The sequence below is a fragment of the Anopheles ziemanni genome, chromosome 2, assembly GCF_943734765.1.
Source record: "Anopheles ziemanni chromosome 2, idAnoZiCoDA_A2_x.2, whole genome shotgun sequence".
Classification (NCBI taxonomy): domain Eukaryota; kingdom Metazoa; phylum Arthropoda; class Insecta; order Diptera; family Culicidae; genus Anopheles; species Anopheles ziemanni.
The window spans coordinates 40,996,449-41,017,705 of record NC_080705.1 but is presented as its reverse complement, the minus strand read 5'-3'; the positions used below and the strand labels follow the sequence as shown (position 1 = coordinate 41,017,705).

At 40.3% G+C, this 21,257-nt stretch overlaps 3 protein-coding genes across 4 annotated transcripts; 2 read left to right on the top strand and 1 right to left on the bottom strand.

Annotated features, from left to right (window-relative positions):
* Positions 1-1,618: 1,618 nt before the first annotated feature.
* LOC131281630 (transcriptional repressor CTCF-like) lies at positions 1,619-2,684 on the bottom strand. The gene is made up of 3 exons (XM_058310974.1): positions 2,037-2,684; positions 1,828-1,973; positions 1,619-1,758 (listed from the first exon to the last, which is right to left on the bottom strand). Exons 1-3 carry the CDS (start codon positions 2,664-2,666, stop codon positions 1,716-1,718), a joined length of 819 nt encoding a protein of 272 aa, XP_058166957.1. The 5' UTR covers positions 2,667-2,684; the 3' UTR covers positions 1,619-1,715.
* Positions 2,685-5,729: 3,045 nt separating this feature from the next.
* LOC131289754 (zinc finger protein 337-like) lies at positions 5,730-10,768 on the top strand. Of its 2 annotated transcripts, XM_058319074.1 has the most exons (4): positions 5,730-5,748; positions 9,291-9,397; positions 9,472-10,446; positions 10,526-10,768. In XM_058319074.1, the coding sequence occupies exons 2-4, from the start codon at positions 9,329-9,331 to the stop codon at positions 10,673-10,675; spliced, it is 1,194 nt and encodes a 397-aa protein (XP_058175057.1). In that variant the 5' UTR covers positions 5,730-5,748; positions 9,291-9,328; the 3' UTR covers positions 10,676-10,768. The 2 variants fall into 2 exon arrangements, with proteins under 2 accessions (XP_058175057.1, XP_058175049.1); XM_058319066.1 differs by lacking the exon at positions 5,730-5,748 and having other exon boundaries at positions 9,139-9,397.
* An 8,217-nt stretch (positions 10,769-18,985) lies between these two features.
* Positions 18,986-20,602, top strand: LOC131293585 (zinc finger protein 26-like). The gene is made up of 4 exons (XM_058321664.1): positions 18,986-19,227; positions 19,298-20,245; positions 20,311-20,456; positions 20,518-20,602. Exons 1-4 carry the CDS (start codon positions 19,108-19,110, stop codon positions 20,558-20,560), a joined length of 1,257 nt encoding a protein of 418 aa, XP_058177647.1. The 5' UTR covers positions 18,986-19,107; the 3' UTR covers positions 20,561-20,602.
* The last annotated feature ends 655 nt before the right edge of the window (positions 20,603-21,257 follow it).

Sequence of the window (21,257 nt, the reverse complement as noted above, 5' to 3'; positions counted from 1 at the left end):
CGGTAAAAGATACGACTGTTTTTCGCTGAAGCGCCGTTTTTGATGACAGAACTTGTATACTAGTGGTGGAAAAGTCAAATCCATGTAGGGGTATTCAAATCATCCAAATCAAATCCGGTCTGTGATCCGGATCTCCGAATCCGAATCCGTTCCTTCAACCCATGCATCTATTTTGGCTCTTCTTTGGAAAATCTCAAATGAGGCCTCATCATCTTCGCGTCGACATATTTTTCCACGTTTGAGCCTGAAAGTCTATTGCATAACTTTCAGGCGCAAACATGGAAAAATATTAAAAAAGGTTAAAATATTCAATCTGAATTGATGTCCATCTATTGGATAACTTTCAGGTGCAAACGGAAAAAATAACGACGATGCGGGGCTCATTTCGGATTTTACCAAAATAAAAATTAATAAAAGTTGAAATTTCTGGGAAAATTATAGGTAAAATCCCAAATGAAGCCCCCCGGTAAAAGAGTAAATGAGGCCCCGGGCTAGATTCTCCTCTTCCTGCTGGTTCACATTAAGCGCCTGAAGCTATGCAAAGCGCGACACATGCATTCGTTTCGAATTTTTGAACGCTAACGGTTCGCGTAAAAGAACATAACGGTTTAAACTAATCACCCAGTGGAGGTTTAATGCGGGTCAATATACTTTTACATGTTAAGTTACTAGTAAGTAAACTATACCACACATGATGGACAGCATGAAACAATGAGTTTAGCCGAAGAAATGATTTGGAAACGGCGGCGCGCCCGCAGCGAGCGAAGCGAGCGGACTGCGCTAGGTCTACCGAAAAAGAGAGTTTGTTATAGTTTTGAGAAATAAGGGGGGCCCGTGGGCCCCCCTCATACCGCACCATTAGGTTGATTGCGTAGCCGAAATTAACGGTACACACTACGGTTCAAATACTCGTAGGTTGAATTTAACGAATTAATGTATCACCAATTGCATACATTCAGTTTAAACGTCCACAAGAGGTGTACCCACGATCGAAAAAATGGCGGCCGGGGCCTCATTTACTCTTTTACCAGCCCCCCTGCCGAAATCGCTGTCGTGGCTACACCATTTGTGAGCGGATGCACCTAAAGGGTATGCAATGGGTGAAACAAATGCCGTTGTGTGAACCGTTTGAATTGAATGTCTCGTTAAATGAAAGATTATGGTTATACTGAAAAGGATGTACAACATGAACTCCCTCATGCATTACTTGCATGAGGTTATGAAAATTCGGCTACGCAATGAAACTAGGGGTGTGGTATGAGGGGGGCCCACGGGCCCCCCTTATTTCACAAGTTTACAACAAACTCCCTTTTTCGGTAGACCTAGCGCAGTCCGCTCGCTGCGCTCGCTGCGGGCGCGCCGCCGTTTCAAACTCATTTCTTCAGTCGGACTAATTGGTTTATGATGTCCATCTTGCTCAGTTTAACCGATTAGTTCAAATCATTACAGCTTCTAACGGAAAATCAACGGTTCAAATATTCAAACTGAATTGATGTACTACCTATTGCATAACTTTCAGGCGCAAACGTGGAAAAAATTAAGACGATGCGGCGCCGGGAGGGCTTCATTTGGGATTTTACCAAATTATATCCACTACCGTTTTGATTTTCAGTTGATCTATGCTTTATTGATAGACATAATTCCAGCAATTGCGGAAAGCAATAACAGAGCTTAGCAAAGTTCTCTTTTCGTCACACTGCGAAAATTCAGCACGTTTATGATGCATGATAGAGTGTTTTGTGTTTTTCAAGAGTTGCTCTGTAAAACAAAATGGTAAATCATTTGCTGCGGTAGATACATTTGAAAAAACTGATAGATAAAACTTACGTTGTTTTGAAGAGCTTATCGCAATCTGGACACGGGTGTGATGTTAATGAGTGTGTTTTAAGATGTTTCTTGTATCCATCCCAAGACTTCAGTTTCCGGTGGCATATTTTACATTCGTGAAGGGCACTCTTCCGATGAGAATTTACCTAAAATTTTTTTTTTTCATTAAAGCAATATCCAATGAAATTGTAAAAACTGTAAGAACATACCACATGATAGTAATGACTATTACGATTGGTAAATCCTTTACCGCAATGCTCACAGCTATAAGTAATATTTTTCTTATGTGACGTGTTTATGTGTAGCAACACTTCGAATTTTCGTACAAATCCTTTCGGACAATGTGGACATGAGAATTTCTTAGTTTTGATATGACTCATTTTCATATGGTTGTTTAAATCCCGTTGCAAAATACCGCAAATGAAACATAGTTGCTTTTCATTAGATTTTAAACCTTTCTCTTTTTGGCACGCACTTGATGCTTTGGAATGTTTGTTTCCCACAACTTCCTTGTACAGAGAAACAACTGAATCATCAGAATCAGAGCCGTCAGGCAGCATTGCATTTGATTCCACCATATTGCTTTCGATAACGGTTTGTGTCTCTTCGCATGCTACACTGGACGTCCGAAAATATCCACTCTCTTCGGTGGGGCATTTTGCGCTTTCAGCACTTTCGGTTTCGATCACCGATATTTCCTGCATAGCTTCGCCAAACAAAGAAGTCACGGAATAATCGGAATCATTGCCATCCAATGGTTCTATGTTGGATTCTTCGGCCTGCCGGTTAATTTTACACTCCATTTCAGCACTTGAAATATTCGTCAGACTACCGTTCATGTTATTTCTGGAAGAATTACATATGCTCTCGGGATATGACTGGGAACCATCTGCATTGTTTGTAGGTTTCTCTGTCGTTTTGATGTGGAGAGATGGTATAATTTCGGAGTCGCTGTCGTCTAGTACTACAATTTCATTATCATATTGAGATGGCCCCATTGTGTGTTCGTTGATAGTATCGGTATATAACTTCGAACCAACTGCATTGTTTGTAGATTTCCCTGTCGGTCCGATGTGAAGCGAAGGCATAGGATCGGGTTTGCTATCGTGAGATGGCCCAGTTATGTGTGCGTTGATTATATCGATTGGGGAAATAACAGATCTTGTTTCCAGATTATTCAAATCATCCAGCATATTAGTCTTGAGCATTTCAACAACCCTTTTGAACGTGTTATTACTCTTCATGCACGCGCGCCGAAATTGGATGGAGCTGGTGATTGTGGTGCGACATTTATCGCAAATAACGTACGGCAGTCTAACGCATGATATCTATAAAAAAAGCAAACACAAACATGATAACGTTACCTGTTAATGGTTAAGAAATAACTAGAAAACTAACCTGTATACCGGTGTAAAGTATCACATCCTGAATTGAGAAGAGAGTGGCGGTAGCTTCCCGCAAAGTTATCAATCCTTCTTGGCCTAAGCAAAAGCGACATATTTTTTCTATAACTGTAACTCGTCTCTCCATTGAACTGTATGCAGGAAAATTAAGTACGCTTAAAATTCACTCCTTTTTTTAAATAACAATACCACACGTACGAACCAGTGAGTTGTTTTCCTCTATGTTGCAGTGATGTTGAGCGCCGATAATAAAACGTCAGCACCGCGCATTGTTGACCAAATATTCAAGGAGTGTAGAAATGACCAGGTAGCATAATTTTGAACAGGGTTGAGCAAACGTTTCGCAAATGAAACAAAACCTGAATATATCCTTACACGGGGTCCACACTGCAGTGCGACGTCCCGTTTCAAAAGTAACCCAGTTTCGGCAGAACAATCGCGCAAGCCAAGCGCGACAGAGGTAGGGGAGTATGAGGGAATTTATATCACTCGGGGTCCACACTACAGCGCGACGTCCCGTCACGAAACGTGACTCGGGGTCCACACTGCAGCGCGACGTCCCGTTTCAAAAGTAGCCCAGTTTCGGCAGAACAATCGCGCAAGTCAAGCGCGACAGAGGTAGGAGAGTATGTGGAAATATGTATCACATTGGGGCGCAAACTCGGCTAAAATTTTTTATTGAATTTTGAGGTAGTAATGCATGATATTTGTTTAGCTGCGTATTTTATGCACCCTGAGTGAGTTTGGCGCTTCCACATTTGAAATTCACTGAGAAAACTAACTTAAACAAACAACGACGACATTTTGGCCCGCCGTAGAAGGTATATATTTCCACATCATCTCCTACTTGTTGAAGAGCAGTTTGTTTACGTTTCGGCACCCGAAAAAACTTTGGTAAAACTATCAATTAAAACGGAGTTTGATTACTGAATTAGATTTGTGAAGGCTAGAAATAAGTGATAAAACGAAAAATCCGATGTTTCGTGAAGAATATTGCTCGTTTTGTACGCGTTTGTGTTTCGGCTTGTTTACGTTTTGTCCAGCTGTCGGTTTGTTTACGTTTCGAATTGACATTTGACAAGAGCTAGCGCGACGTCGCGTTTTTCGCTGTTTCTACACTAGCGTGATTTGTGCGACATTTTTTTTGTATGGAGTTCGGCCGCCTGTCAGGCGACGTCGCGTTTCGTGACGGGACGTCGCGCTGTAGTGTGGTCCCCGAGTGACGTCGCGTTACAGACGGCTGAACTCCATATAAAAAAAATGTCGCACAAATCGCGCTAGACGATGCTAGTGTAGAAACAGCGAAAAACGCGACGTCGCGCTAGCTCTTGTCAAATGTCAATTCGAAACGTAAACAAACCGACAGCTGGACAAAACGTAAACAAGCCGAAACACAAACGCGTACAAAACGAGCAATATTCTTCACGAAACATAGGATTTTTCGTTGCACTACTTATTTCTAGCCTTCACAAATGTAATTCAGTTATCAAACTCAGTTTTAATTGATATTTTTTCCAAAGTTTTTTCGGGTGCCGAAACGTAAACAAACTGCTCTTCAACAAGTAGGAGAAGACGGAGAAATATATACCTTCTACGGTGGGGCAAAATAAAGTCGTTGTCTGTTTAAGTTTGTTTTCTCAGTGGATTTCAAATGTAAAAGCGCCAAACTCACTCAGGGTGCATAAAATACGCAGCTAAATAAATATCATGCATTACTACCTCAAAATTCATCAAAAAAATTTAGCCGACTTTGCGCCCCAATGTGATACATATTTCCACATACTCCCCTACCTCTGTCGCGCTTGGCTTGCGCGATTGTTCTGCCGAAACTGGGCTACTTTTGAAACGGGACGGGGGGTCCACACTGCAGCGCGACGTCCCGTTTCAAAGTAGCCCAGTTTCGGCAGTACAATCGCGCAAGCCAAGCGCGACAGAAGTAGGGGATTATGTGGAAATATGTAACACATTGGGGCGCAAACTCGGCGAAAATTTGTTGTTGAATTTTGAGGTAGTAATGCATGATATTTGTTAGGCTATGTATTTTATGCACCCTGAGTGAGTTTGGCGCTTCTATACAGTCTGTTCCCGAGTTACGCGGTTTTTGCGTTCCACAGAAATCCGCGTATCTCGAATTTCCGCGTATCTCGAATATTGCTTGACACATAGTTTATACTAGGAGTTAGGAGATCGAGCTCTTGTGTACATGTATCATAGAATATTCAAAATTTTTCTTTGTCCATTAATATGAATGCAATGCAAGCGTATTCAAACTACATAAATTGCAGCAAACGAAATAAAAAGCGTAAGTTATGCAAATGTGTAATTTACACATTTATTCGTGTGGTTGTAGATCTCAGGAATTTAAATCGATGTAATAAACCCAATCTACTGTCAAATTTTGAAAACCGCGTATCTCCGAATCCGCGTAAGTCGAGAACCGCGTAACTCGAGAACAGACTGTATTTGAAATTCACTGAGAAAACAAACTTAACCTTCAGATCTACAACCGCCTACCTGGGTAAGTTTTCCCCTTTTATTTTGCAATTACTTCGAATTGAACGGTTATATCGACTCGAAATTCCTGGAATGCCTCAAGCAACATGTTCTCTATCATTCTGCCGAAAACCGACTTTTTATTTTTATTCTAAGTATTTTTTTACACCATTTTTCGATTTATACCCCTTAAATCTACAACCGCCTACCCGGGTAAATCATACGTTTTGTACGAGAGTTTATATTTTTCTGTACCAAGACAAACCACCAGTAGGTGAATGGAGGTGCCCCTCGGGTTTTTCTTTTTATATTTATATTGAAAACAATCCAAATTTATCTAAGACATACTATGAAAGACTGTTTCACTCCTCGAACTCCTCGAACAATTAGTAATGAGATAAACTCGAAGACGATCTACAAATATGCAAATTATGCTATATTTTGGACCACACAGCGGCATCGAAAGCATTTTAGGTGAACTTTCATCATTTGCTACACAAAATAATAATTTTTTAATTGCAAGAAAATCATGATGCAACGGGTTGAATTAAATACAAAAGAAACTGTTATCGTTTGAAACAAAACGATCGAATTTATGTGTATGAGCTAAGTTTTAAAATGTTAAGGCTTAAATATCAGATGTAACAATGTATAATGAAGAATTTCCTCCAGATATGCCACTGAATTTACTGAGGAACATGAACATTTCCAAAACGTAAAATTTAATAGAAAAATATTTCTACATCGTTGAAATTTCAATTTATAAGCAAAAATGTTGAAGGCACCAAGAAGTTACTTCACCAGAAACTTAAGACGGGTAAACAAACACAATAACTTATTGAAAATGTATGGTTTACAGAGTTGGCGATTGTAGATCCATGGGATAAAATATATTTGAATGAAAAAATTACTTACTTATCAAATTTTTAATATTATTATTTGAATGGGATGTGTTAGAAAACATTCTTAAGTATCATTACTGAACATTTCAACTCACTACGGCATCTAGAACAAAAGATATTAGCTTTGAAGCACAGCAAAATGCAAACCCCCATACAAAACGTATGGCCTACCCGGGTAGGCGGTCGTATGTTAACGTAGGTATTTTTGGTCGTAGACCTGAAGGTTAAACGGACAATGACGATATTTTGCCTCGCCGTAGGAGGTATATATTTCTTCGTCATCTCCTACTTATTATACTTATACGACCGCATGCGGTTGCGCAAAGCTGTGACCACAGGTTGAACACCTCATCCTACCAAGGTTACTCCCAAGGTTGGTTTATGTGGAGCGATTTGACAGATAAGCATAGAGCCATCTTGGAATGTATGATACCCAAAAAAAACATTCGTAATGAACTTTGAACTCAATTCTGTAACAAAAAACAGCTAAACCAGGATATAAAACACATTTATACTGATCGACTGCTACCAACCATATGATTCCTGTATCAGAAAAACTATTTTATTGGAACTTTAAGGCAAACACCTATCTTTGTATCTACAACACCCGGCAATTCTAACCTCAAAATAGGTTCTTTATTATGGTTATGGTCATCACTACGAACAAGGTAAAGAGACATGAAAAGCTGTGTGACCCAACCTCTAGTTCTAGTAATCTTGGATCCTACTGATATTCTATGAGGTCACCTTTGTTTTTAATGAGGCTTGACAATCTTGTCTTTGGATTCGATTATAGAATGTAAATAAAACATTCGTTGTTGGCACATGTTGCGATGAATAGATATAAAACAGTTTTGTTCAGTTAAATACTCGTACGGAAAATAAGGTGTGTGCGATATTGTCGGTCATGGCAACAAGAATCGAAGAAATACAAAGGCTTTGTCGCTTTTGTTTACGCCAAGAAGGACTAATGGATTTGCGTGAAGCTCTAACTACTGGTTTCTCGGTCGAGGATGTGACATATCATACCGGCATTTTGGTCAGTCTATTATTCCGTGGTTAATTGATTGAGAAGCATATTAATCGTATTATTGATACTTTTAGAATGCCGGAAAGGATAAACTACCATTGTCTATTTGTTACCAGTGCATGGGAGCAATAAAATACTCGGCCAACTTTCGACGTACCTGCTTGCGAACTGATATCATCTTCCAAAAGATCTTAGCGGTACTCTTGGCAAGTCCTAGAATGAAAGTAATCAAAATTAACGTTAAGGTAGCTGATTCTTCGGAAACAATTGAAAGCGGTAGCCAACACAGTGAAACTGAAGCAATAGCTTGGAGTGAAGCTAAAGCAACAGCAGTGGCATTAGATTCCGATGATTCTATTACCATCGATTATGATAACATTATACAAAATGAGGAGAATTTGACGTTGAAGTCCGTATCAAGTACTAGTTTAGCACCAAACCACCAACCTGCACTTACAACCAACAAGCGACCTGAAAGATTGCGGAACAATAATTTTGTTAGCGACGAAAATGCAAAAGATGCTGTTAATGGTTCAGTATGGCTGAACCAAACATCACCAGATGGCAATACATCAGACGACTCTTTACCTTCTCTTTACGAAGCCGCTATGCAAACAGCAACAGCTGTTCCGGTAGATAAAAAGAACAGAATCACCTCTAGAAGGAAAGCAAGAAAAAAGTGTGAACATGACCAACTGTGTCCACTATGCGGTGTTCTGTCACGTAATATAATCAACCATTTGAAAAGGACACACCGAAAAGAAAGGCAATACAGTTGTCCTAATTGTCCGCAAAAATTCACAGAGTCATACTTTCTCAAAAGACATATGAATACTTGGCACGATAAACGCGTAATTTTAACCTGTGAACAGTGCGGAAAAGGTTTCACCAACCGTAACAGTCATTTTTACCACATGGTAAGAAGAATCGATTTGGTTTCTAATAAGTAAAGCTAATTTAATAGCGAATTTACATGGTTTCAGAAAAACTCGCACGGAAAGAGCAATGTTTACGAATGCAAAACATGCCACAGAAAGTTCAAATCTATTGATGGATACAGAAAACATCTAAAAGAACATTCGTTAACAGCTTATCCTTGTTCGCATTGTGATAAGCTTTTTAAGACGATGTAAGACTCGAGTCTTCTTTGATCTCTTTTGGTCAAAAGAAAAGATCTTTTCTTTGTTGTTTTGTAAACCAAGAATAAATTGAAATATTTTTTTTTTCTTTCAGGGCGACATTTGAGAAACACGAACAACGATATCATGCTTCGTAAAGCAGTGCATAAGAACACTATGCTCGCATACATTGCTAATAATCCAATAAACCAATAAACATTTCCATAAATCGATCATTTTTACCTCTATTGTCACTTTCCCTCAAATAAGTTGTGTATACGCAGCTTAATATTGATTGAGATTTTTTTCAACATTTTGACAATTCGTCGTTTTGTCAAACATTGTTGATGGTAAACAAATCTCTTGTGTCGTTGATATGATTGTTTGTGCTATCCTTTTTACCTGTACGGTTCTAGTTATTAAAATCATTGAGAGAATTTATCTCAATACAATCTACTTAAAGTAGTAAGAAAGAAAGTACATTTTACTTCTATGGCGTTCAGTGTGATTAGATTAGGAAAAATTTGCCGCTTTTGCTTACGCCGGGATGGGTTGATGGATTTACGGAAAGCAACAAGTTCTGACTTTACTGTACAGGACGTTCTACATTATACTGGCATACAGGTTGGCGCTTGCCGTTGGGGTTGCTTAGCGTGGCTGTTGAAATCCTTACAGCTCTATTTCCTTATGTTTTGCAGTTCTCGGAAGCAGAAACCACTGCAGCATATGCTATTTGCCTTGAATGCTGTATAACGATAAAGAATTCGGTTAGTTATCGGCGCAACTGTTTGAATAACGATGTAACATTCAAAAGGCTTATTGCTGTACTCGATAAGAGTGGTCCAGACAAACACCTCCAAGACCAAGGAAAAACAATGAGCTGTTCAATCCAAATGGATAGCATAAGCCAACATAGCAAAAATGCATATAAGCCGGAAAATGCGTGTGATGATGCGGGCGTTGTTACACTGGACGATTCCGACTCAAATGACTCTATACTATCTCTCCATGGGGAAAGTTTGCAAGTAACGCCCAAGGGTGCAATTGCTTGCGAATTGTATGCTGTCGACGAACAATGTGCTTCAGGAAACATTATTACAAAAGAGTTCCCGAACATGGTAAACGAGAATAATTATATTCAATTTAGCGATTCTGATGATTCGATGCCTTCTCTCTACGGCGAAGCTATGTCAGAAGCCTTAAGTGATAAACTGTTAGCCGATTCAAGTGTACATCGTTTAAAACATTCTACCGAAGATAGTGGAATAAGGGAGACCCCGACGAGCGTCGTTGAAGAGACTGAACGAGTCATTGTGCCTAATCCAGTAGAACATAATCAAGTTTCATCGGATGGCAATGCATCTGATGATTCCATGCGTTCGCTATATGAGGAAGTTATGGAGGGTACAGAAAAAGCGAAAGCGAAGCCGAACTTAGATAATATATCTCATCTGTGTCCCATATGTGGGCTTCAGTTCCGCGAATTAACGAACCACTTAAATAGGTCGCATAATCATGAAAAAAATTTCGCTTGTACACATTGTCCAAAAAAGTTTAAAGATAACTTTACTCGCAAACTACACATCAATACATGGCACGAGAAGCGCATAATTCTCACATGCGAACACTGCGGACAAGGATTCACTAATCATAGCAGTCACTTTTATCATATAGTAAGTACTTATGTTTGAACTTTTATCACGCTAATCTCCGTTATTCTTAAATATTGTCCGCCATAATTCACACTTTCAGAAAAATTCCCACGGGAAAAGCGACGTATATGAGTGCGAAACATGCCACAGGAAGTTCAAATCTATTGATGGATATAACAAACATCTAAAACAACATTCGTTAACAGTACATTCTTGCCCGCATTGCGATAAGCTGTTTAAGACGACGTAAGAAATATTTTAATCGTGGAACTTGACATCAATTGTGATAAAAACGTTAAATCTTTTGTTACAGGACGACACTTGAGAAACATCAACGACGATATCATGCTGCGTGAAAAAAACATAGATTTTTGTTTATAAAAAACATTTATTTAAGCGTGTACAAAATTTTTCTTACATACTATTTAATCATTTTACATGTTGGACGGGAAACAGAGGATTTTTTTTACATACACATTGATTTACAAGGAACATGACATGGATGAATGGTACCCTGGAGCAACTTGTTGTAGTCGCGTCTGCAGGATGTCCCACGCTAACACAACTTGCTGCTAACTGGGTATGCTGCAAACTTGTGCTCCATGGTCAACAACAGCGGTTGGTGTGTCGGCTCTGCCGGCTCGGAAAAGAAGCTCCCCGTGTAATATCTTTCCCTTTGCCAGCAAGTACAGGGCGGAACGTTGTGCTGACGTCAGCCTCCTGCAGTTAGTCGGGAGGGTTCCCAGCATTAGTGATATGCTCGGACCTGATCACCAAACAACCCTGCTTCGCAAGGTACCTGTTGGTTAGCAGCGCTTGTGTGGTGATAATGGGGATGTGAAGGTTTAGACCACAGCGGTCTAGTGGCAACGCTAGTCCTGCTGCCGAGGGCCACATACCGACGATCCCATCCTGGGGAGCAGGAAGGTGTTAAGCAGCAGCACCTTCTGAGCCAGATTCAAGTCTCTCACACGATGAAGCCAGACTAACTGCTGGAACTTTTGGATCACCACGTCTCAGTTGTAGGTCATGGCCTCGCGGATTTTATTGGAGAACATTGGATCGCGAGAAGCCGGAGGCGCTCCTCGGTGTGTAGCCATGGGACGTGGATCCTCGTTTCGTGCTTAGTAGTAAGGGGATGAAGGTAAAGGACAAACAGATGCATGGAAATAAGATCGCCTTGTATGACGGAACTTTGGATAAGGAAGGAAGAGAATGACCTGAGAAGCCCAACAAGCCGGGGATTGAATTCCAGGGAGGTCATGGTCGTCCGCAGGAATTCTCGGTCGACGCGGTCAAACGCCTGCGGGAGGTCGAAAGAAACGATCTAGTCACTGTTCTTCCTCCTCTTCAGATCCAGAATTTTCTCCTTAACCGAGAGAACAGCTTGAAAAATGTTTTGCAACTGCATTTTTGGGCTGGGGAAATTATCTGCCACTTGGCCATGATGATGCCATCGACCCGTAACTTCAAAATTCTCACCAACATCTTAAAATCTGTGTGAAAAAGAGAAATCGCACGAAAAGAGGGCATTGCAGTCCCAGTTCCCATCTTTCTCCCAAGAGCTTGCCACATTCGTCGCATTTGAGTGTACTCAGTGGATGTTCTTTCAAGTGTGTTTTTTATCAGTCCGCCCCGGTGGCAAAATCAGCATACTTTCTCATTCTGTTCAATTGACAATTGATTCCGCCAGAATGAGAAAGCATGCTGATTTTGCCACCGGGGCGTTACGTGATTTGTACGACCCTGGTGGCAGCGGGAACTCAAAATTCCATGTCACGTCTACGTTTCTCCCGTCTCCATCCGTTTCCACCCCTAATTGGCCCACACTTTTCAAACGATGTGCAACACCGTTGATAACCTCAGCAGGCCATCCTACTCCCACCTTCGACCCCGGACTTTCGTACTCACTCTTTTGGGACTTAGTCAATTTTTGAAATAGTTTTCATTTTTGCAAAACTTAAAGAAATAATGTCGATTTGATCAATGACCTTGTTGGTCATTCAAACTTAGTTGGTTCAATTTCAAACTTATTATAAAACTAATCAGATTAAACGTACTTAAAAAGCATATCCATAATGCACTTGATATGATTTCAGCACATTTTACAACGTAAATAAACATAGAAAAGAGATTATGCTTTCGATTCCATCGTTTTCAATATGATTTCCATCCATTTATTTGAAAATAAACATTATAACCAAATTCACACTTCGACCAGATTTTCAATCACTCCATGCCAAGCCAAACAGTCTTCATTATTATGGGATTTGGTTGTTCCATGGACAAAATTATTGCGGGTGGAAAAATTATTTTTGTCACCGATTTTTCATGCAATTGTTGAACAGGCGAAACCTCAACCACGTACAAAAAAACATTATCAAATTTAAAAAATTTTAGGGCAGATAAATTTTCGTCTCACGCGTTTTTTGTTCAACGATCACACTTATTTTTGACCACCATAGTCTCAAACCCAAGCTCACAGTCAAGCTGTCAGGGGAGCGTTCAGTGATGGCAGCCGCCGGGACCGCTTCGTACGCGTCGAGTGCAGTGATAATAAAGTGCGTAAAATAGTGATGTTTTCAGTGTTATTTAGTGAACTTTACAGATAAGACTGAAGATATTGTGTATGTGTTTCGTCTACGGCTCATATTCAGCCCAAAAATGGAAAATGTAGTGTTGTTTACATCGCTACTCTTCCGCATGGAGAGGTACTGCTGCTGCTGGCGTCCGATCCGATCTCGCAGAATTCATCGATGGAAAACAAAACAAGATGAGTATTTCATCACTTATTGCCTATAAACACCAATAATAACTGATTTCCTCTCTATTTTCATTTCTAGAGCATCTTCCGTCGGAAGTTTGTTTTGGATCCCGATCCCGCTGCTCGGATGTGCATCAGAAGATATGCTAGATATCGATATTCCCTAGTGTGCAAGTGTGGTGTGTAGTGTCGTGATGTTAAGTGAACTTTATCATTTAAAATAGTCTTAAGCAGTGTCGTTAATCTATGATAATCCTCAATAAATATATATTGATAAAAATATTACGGAACTGGCGGACTTATGTTTGCATGATGACCATCACTATACAGGGTACTCGGGGGCCGCCATTTCTAATCCATGCGCATGCGCAAAATCGCTCACGAGGGTAACTCAGACCCGCGCAATTAGCTGTTACATTGCGCGCCAATTGCGCGCTAATTGCGCGGGGTATACAACATTTTTATGTCACGCGTGACATTTTCTGCCTCCTGGGTGTTACATTGCGCGCCAATTGCGCGCTAATTGCGCGGGGTATACAACATTTTTATGTCACGCGTGACATTTTCTGCCTCCTGGGCTTTAGTTCTAATGAAACAGTTTTTTACTTGCAGAGCGATGCTAGAGAAACACCAGCTTCAAATTCATCATTCCCAGTGGCTACAGCGGGATTGAGACGTAACTTTTGAGATCGTTGAGAAAACGGAAGGACTCTCACCCATGTCTTTTAATTAATGCATTTTTGCAAAAATATCAATTTACTTAATGTCCAATGGAAAAACTGTATGTAAAATACCGGTATAAGGGCCCCGCTACACGACCCGCACACTCAAAAACTTTGCGGCGCAAAGAGGGGAACAACCGAAAAGTTTGCGTCAGAAACTTTTCAGCTCCGTGAGCTGAAAACTGCACCCGCGAAGTTTTTGGCAGCTAACCGCAAACTCAAATGCGCCAGAAGAAGAAGATGAAGAAGAAATAAATGTAAACATAACAAATCTCAAAAACAAAATAATCGAACATATGCTGATAAATTTACGTGTTTATTTTGCAGCTACAGTAATATTTTGTTATTTTATAGCTAGAATATCAATTATAAATTCACTATAGATCAGGGGTCGGCAAAGTCCGGCCCACCAACTGATTTTATCCAAAAGTTTCAAAAAGTTTAACCGTCACCCGTTCAACCGCCTACCCGGGTAGTTTTTGGAGTTTTGTTTTATTCTAACTTTTGATTGGATTGACGTATCGGCATGAAATTTTTAGAATGCCTAGAAAAACTCATTTTCTATCGTTTTGCTAAAGAAACAAATTTTTCCAAGGAATTTAAATAATTTTTATTTGCGTTTTTCGGTTGATACCCCTCAAACGTTCAAACGGACTACCCAGGTAGTCCATACATTTTGTATGGGAGAATCCGTTTTCCTGTACTTAAGATTTAATAACTTTTTATCTAGACGTCGGATCGATTTGAAATTTTCAGTGAAGGTACTTGAGAGTGTTTCCAAAAATATTGTATAATTTTTATATTTTTAAAAATTCATTAAGTATGTTAATTTGAGGTTCCAAAAAAATTCACCATACACATTTACAACCATTTATCTGTGTAGTTCATATATTTGACATAGAAGATTGCTTTTTCTGTATTTTAGTACTGATGTATTTGCTCGTAGATACTTAACTACTTGAAATTTTTTGGAAAATTGCATAAAATATCGTAAAAATTAATAAACTCACAGTCGCTTCATGCTATCTTCATGCTTCAACTGGGAACAGAGTTTTGTCCGTTATTTAATTCTATTTTCGTCAGAAATGCTGTTCCTAGTAATTCTTCTATAAGTCTGTTCGGTTTTATCTATTCTAAGGATTGAGTTTTTCCATAACGCTCACTTTTACTCAGCTTTTGTTGTACTTTGAATCACACACATAGGCGATTAGAAGCGGATTAATATACGTGTTTGTGGCGTACATTTTCTGAACAAAATGATGTGAAGCATACTTGTATTTAATATTAGATTAAGATTTTTATACCTAAACGTAAGGCATAACTTTGGGGTCGGCGACAGCCGAGCGGTAGCGCCGGTTAGAACATCGGCCCATGAGCGTTGGGGCTCACCACCTCGACGGCGTGGGTTCGAATCCCAACCGAGACCGGACCCTCCCCTGTACGAGAGGACTGACTATCCACGTACAACAGGGAAACAAGTCTCGTAAGCCCTTAACGGGCAGGCATGACCAAGAGGTCGTTACGCCAAGAAGAAGAAGAAGAAGTAAGGCATAAATATTTAAATTGTCGAATTCGTGTTTTCGAATGAAACAATCCTACTTGAACATTGAACATTTCTAAAACACTTTTGGAAAAAAAATTGAATAATTTTCTGAAAATTTCAAGCAATTCAGCTTCAATGATCAAAGATATGTATACTGAAATACAGAAAATGCAAACTCCTATCTAAAATGTTGAAGCTACACAGGTTTGGGTCATAGATGTGAAGGGTGAAATTTTTTGGAACCTCAAATTAACATAGTTAATGAATTTTTAAAATTATAAATGTTATACAATATTTTGAGAAACACCTTCAAGTATCTTCACTAAAAATTTCAAATCGATCCGACGTCTAGAAAAAAAGTTATTAAGTCTTAAGCACAGGAAAACGGAGTCTCCCATACGAAATGTATGGACTACCCGGGTAGTCCGGTTGAACGTCTACGTATCTAGGTTTGGTTGAACGGGTGACGGTTAATGATAAAGATTAAAATATTTTATCCTACCACTTTTTATGTAACTTGAGAACATCAAAATCTTCCTTCTTTATGCGAAGAAAGTTAATTATAGTTTCATTTGCTTGCTCTGCTACAGTATTGTCCAGCAAACGGTTACCATCTTCTTGCCTACGCACAATACGCCTGTTGCGTTGCCTGTTGCGTTGTTGCAAGTTTTGGGTACTCAACTCGATGACCCGCGATAGGGTAGTTAGTAGTGTTGTGAAAATCTGCTCTTTTTGAAGAGCGGAGTGGACATATTTCGCTCACCAAGAGGAGCGGAGCGAGCTGGCTAGCTCCGAAAAGTGTTGCACGACATTATTGCTCCTTTCCGCTCCTTTCCGCTCCTTTCGCTCCTTACGCTCCTTTTTACTCCTTTCGCTCCTTTTCGCTCCTTTCGCTCCTTCCGCTCCTTTGCGCTCTGTTATGACCTGGTTGTAGAGCGCTGGCGGAATGTGTGAAAACCGATAACAGTTAAAACGGGTACCAGTGGGGTCGATACCGTGTCTACACCATGAACATGTTGTAAAAACGTCATTCGAACTAGGTGAGCAATGTCAAAATCTATGAAAAGCAATAACTGTATAACGATTAACCACGATGGCAGCAGTGCTACCGTACTTCATGACAATACAAAAGAATTAAACAAAGCATTCAAGTGCATAGCATTGAACCGACACCGGTGAGATTAGTCGTCAGTACAGTCTGTTCCCGAGTTACGCGGATTATGGGGACCAGAGAAATCCGCGTATCTCGAATTTCCGCGTATCTCGAATATTGCTTGACACATAGTTTATACTAGGAGTTAAGAGATCGAGCTCTTGTGTACATGTATCATGGAATATTCAAAAATTTTCTTTGTTCATTAATATGAATGCAATGCAAGCGTATTCAAACAACATAAATTGCAACAAACGAAATAAAAAGCGTAAGTTATGCAAATGTGTAATTTACATATTTATTCGTGTGGTTGTACATCTCAGGAATTTAAATCGATGTAATAAACCCAATCTACTGTCAAACTTTGAAAACCGCGTATCTCCGAATCCGCGTAAGTCGAGAACCGCGTAACTCGAGAACAGACTGTATGTCGAAAAAAACGTAAGTTTCGTCCCCCCAAACGCGAAAAGTAATGAAAAATAACGATACAGCACTGACGGCCATACAAAAGAATAGAACAATACAGTCGATTACGGTGTGCAAACCCGGCACCGGACAGCACGGACAAAGCAAATTGTCGAAATGAGGATGAGGGTATGAGGGAGCGCAATGAAACGAGCGCATTGAGCGAAAGGCATGAAAGGAGCAAAAGTAGCGAAAGGAGCGAAAAGGAGCGAAAAGGAGCGAAAGGAGCGAAAGGAGCGTAAAGGAGCGAAAGGAGCGAAAGGAGCGCAAAGGAGCGAGAATGTCGTGCAACATTTTTTGGAGCTAGCTTCGCTCACAAATGAGGAGCGATTTTTTCGCTCCTTTCGAGGAGCGGAGCGTGGTTGCCAGCTCTTTCGCTCCTTTCTCAACACTAGTAGTTAGCCACACTTCACTCATCAACAGATTATCCATCTTTTACTTTTTGTGTGCATTGAAATAAGATCTTGTTTGCTTTGAAGGAAGATTTTTGAGTTAACTGAAAAATCAAAAACAAAAACCTCTTTGTGCCGCCAAGTTTTTGAGTTTGCGGCTCGTGTAGCGTGGCTCACAAAATTGGTACCGCAAAACGCGGCTACACGAACCGCAAAGATTTTGACGTAAGCTTATACGGTTTTTGAGTTTGCGGTTGGAGTTTGCGGCTCGTGTAGCAGGCCGGTAAAAGTCTGTAGACTTCCCGGTTGGCAAAAATTCAAATTTTTTGCAGCTCTCATGTACCCGGTTGACAGAAATTGACATTGTTGCTGGTACTATGTAGTTCCAGCAAGAGTCCCAGCAATCTGCCATGGAAAAACTTGCTGGTACTACATGACAGCTGCAAAAAATTAGAATTTTTGTCAACCGGGTAGTTACAGCAACCCGCTAGGCGATTACGAGCAAATCGTTCTAAAAAACGTCCTACGTGACACAAACATCGAGCAGTTTTGTATGGTGAGTAGAACGAAGCAGAACGATTGCTCGAAAAACGTTCACATTTGTTACATGTCCATACAAAAAAAGTAGGACGTTTGTTCGTGCGTAGGACGTTTTTAGAACGATATTTCGAGCTGCCTAGCGGGAAGTTTTTCCATGGCAGATTGCTGGGACTTTTGCTGGATCTACATGATACCAGCAAACATTTAAATTTCTGTCAACCAAATTTCACCAAATAGTGAATGGCCTTATCACACTGGTCACCAATGGTGGCATGGCAAAGTAAATGGGCTGTCAAAATTTGGCTTTGGCATCCAGTTTGGCATAATGGTGCCTCTTCCCGCTAGGCAGCTCGAAATATCGTCCTAAAAACGTCCGGCGGGTTGGTAGTGTGCCTTGGAGAGGTAGTTTATGTCACTTTCCGTTTTGGCGGTTTTTGGCAGTTCAGAATTGAAATATTTACTAGCTATAGCTACTTGCTAGGTCCTGATTTGCACGGGATAGGTATGCTGCAACCTGCCACTTGCCGACGTGCGAATCAGCCTTAAAATCAAGACACATGAATCACTTTCAATTCATGCTTAACATGCCAGGTACAGCAAATTCCACACAATGACAGCTCAGTGATATGAGCAAGCTCATTTCACCAACGAACCCACAGCTACTCCAACGTCATATTCGTTTGACTATCCAGTGATTTTGCCATACCACGATTGGTGACCAGTGTGAAAATGCAGACACTGGTCACAAATGGTGACATGGCGAAGTCACTGGACTGTCAAACAGGCATAGCGTTCGAGTGAAAGCGGGTCCATTGGTGAAATGAGCTTCGAATCCGAACTGAATCCGGCGGAATGTCAATTTTGTCCACCACTAGTGCAAACTGTTGTCGATCTGCGGTCCGATTCGCTCCGTTGTGTAAACGCAGCTTCATTTTTAGCTTTGTTGAAATCTGAAGTTTTTCGCATTGTAAACAAGTTCGAGCCGTTCGAACGGAATGTTTGGTTCGAATTACTTTCGCATCTTATCGAACTTATAATAAATACTACTTATAATAAAGCGTTTTATAGACAAATTGTGAAACGTTAGAGTGCTGGCCTCAACCATGGTTGAAAAAGGAAAGATTTGTCGCTTTTGCTTAGGCCAAAATGGGTTAACATTATTGTCGAAAACACTGAATACAGGATTCACTTTTGAGGATGTGGTATACTGTACCGGTATCGAGGTAAGTATTATTATTTTCATGGTATGCTTTTATCATACGAAGTAAATGAAGAATTCGTTGTGTTCTACAGATTTCCAAGAGTGAAGAAATCACTATATGTCATGAATGTTGTACGGCAATCAACTATGCGGTGAATTTTCGTCGTACGTGTTTGAATAATGATATCATTTTTAAGAAGCTCGTCACCATGATAAATTTGATTGGAAAGGACGATACAATAACATCTGCTGCAGCAAAGGACGCTAGCCCTGGCATCCACACTACTGAATCTGTTGGCTTTACTCGAACTGATGATGATATAATAGCACTGGACGACTCGGAATCAAATGATTCTACTTCGTTTTGCGGGCAGCCGATTTCGGAGGAAATTGATAACACTTTTCCGCAAAGCGTTATAGCGAATCCACCGTGTACAGAAGAGGAACCCCCTGAAATCTACCAGAAACCCGATGTTGAAGCATTGGATGGTAATGATTCCGATTATTCCGTGCCATCTCTGTACGAGGAAGCTATAAAAGAAGCTTTGGACAAAAAAATTATCGGAACCGATAAGGATGAAAGTACAATATGTTCCTATGAAGACAGGACGCAGGCAACGGATTGTGAATGCATAAAGGGTAATAGCGAAACTTCAACGAACTGGTCTATTGGAAATAGAATTCCAGTGGATAGCAGTGACTCGGATGATTCTATAACCTCGCTATATACCGAGTGGATGGAAAAATATTCCGGTGAACCGTACGTTGTGTCTACTAGTTGTCCTATCCATGGTGGTACTACAAAAAGAACGGCTGGGCTATGTCCTTATTGTGGATTGATGACAAGTCAATACGTCTCACATGTAAGTCGACAGCACGCAAAATTAAAGAAATTAGATTGTCCACATTGTCCGAAGAAGTTTACGGAAAGATTTCATCTTAAACGGCATATTAATACGAGTCACGAGAGGCGCATAATTTTAACCTGTCCACAGTGCGGAAAAGGATTTGTCAATCACAGCAGCTACACCTACCATATGGTAATTAAAATGATTTTGTTGCTGCTTTAGATGAACTAATTTTTATTTCTCAATTTCCTTGTCAGGTAAACTCTCACATAAAGAGTGCCATCTATGAGTGTGAAACATGTAATCGAAAATTAAAGTCTTGGGATGGGTACAAAAAACATTTGAAGGAACATTCACTGGCTGTGCTGAAGTGCTTAGATTGTGGCAAGCTCTACAAAACAATGTATGTGGAAGTTTTCTTGCATAAAGTTTGGATTTTACGTTAATTGCTTTCTTTTTTGCAGGTTTACGCTCGAACAACATAAACTTCGTTATCATCCTTCGTAACGGTTGGCATTAGTACTGAAATACTATTTTTCAATTTAAACCTTTTGTATTTTGGGGATATGTGTACATTACTTTATTAATCTAACACATTAAAATACATAATTAACAAATAACAGATTAAAACAGGCGGACGGTCACGACGACGCGTCCGCTCCACTCGAAATGCCGATCAGAAGAGAGAGCTTTTCTCCACTTCCACTTTCTCAGTTATTACTTCCTCCTTTTCCAAAATCGAGCGGGTCAGAGAGGCGTTCGAGGCGTTCGGTCTGTACTAAACGTGGGGAAGACCATCGCGATAGACACGTCACGACAGAGGATCAATGTCCCATGGCTACACACCAAGGAGCGTCTCCGGGTCCTCGGGATCCTATTCTCTAATAACATTCGCGAGGCAATAGCGCAAACCTGGGACATGGTGATCCAGAAGTTCCAGAAGTTCGTGGTGATCCAGAAGAAGGTCTGGCTTCATCGTGTGAGAGACCTGAATCTGGTCCAAAAGGTGCTGTTGCTTAACACCTTCCCGCTCCCCAGGCAGTGGTTTGTCGCGTCAGTCTGTCGAGGAAAGTTATAGTAAGTTTGTCACGTTTTCCGATAATGTTGAGCAAAAATATTGTCACTCTCCAATCTTGGTCACAGAAGAAATGTTTCGTTTTTTTTTATAAATTTGTCAAATTTTTACTTACAGGATGATTTTCAT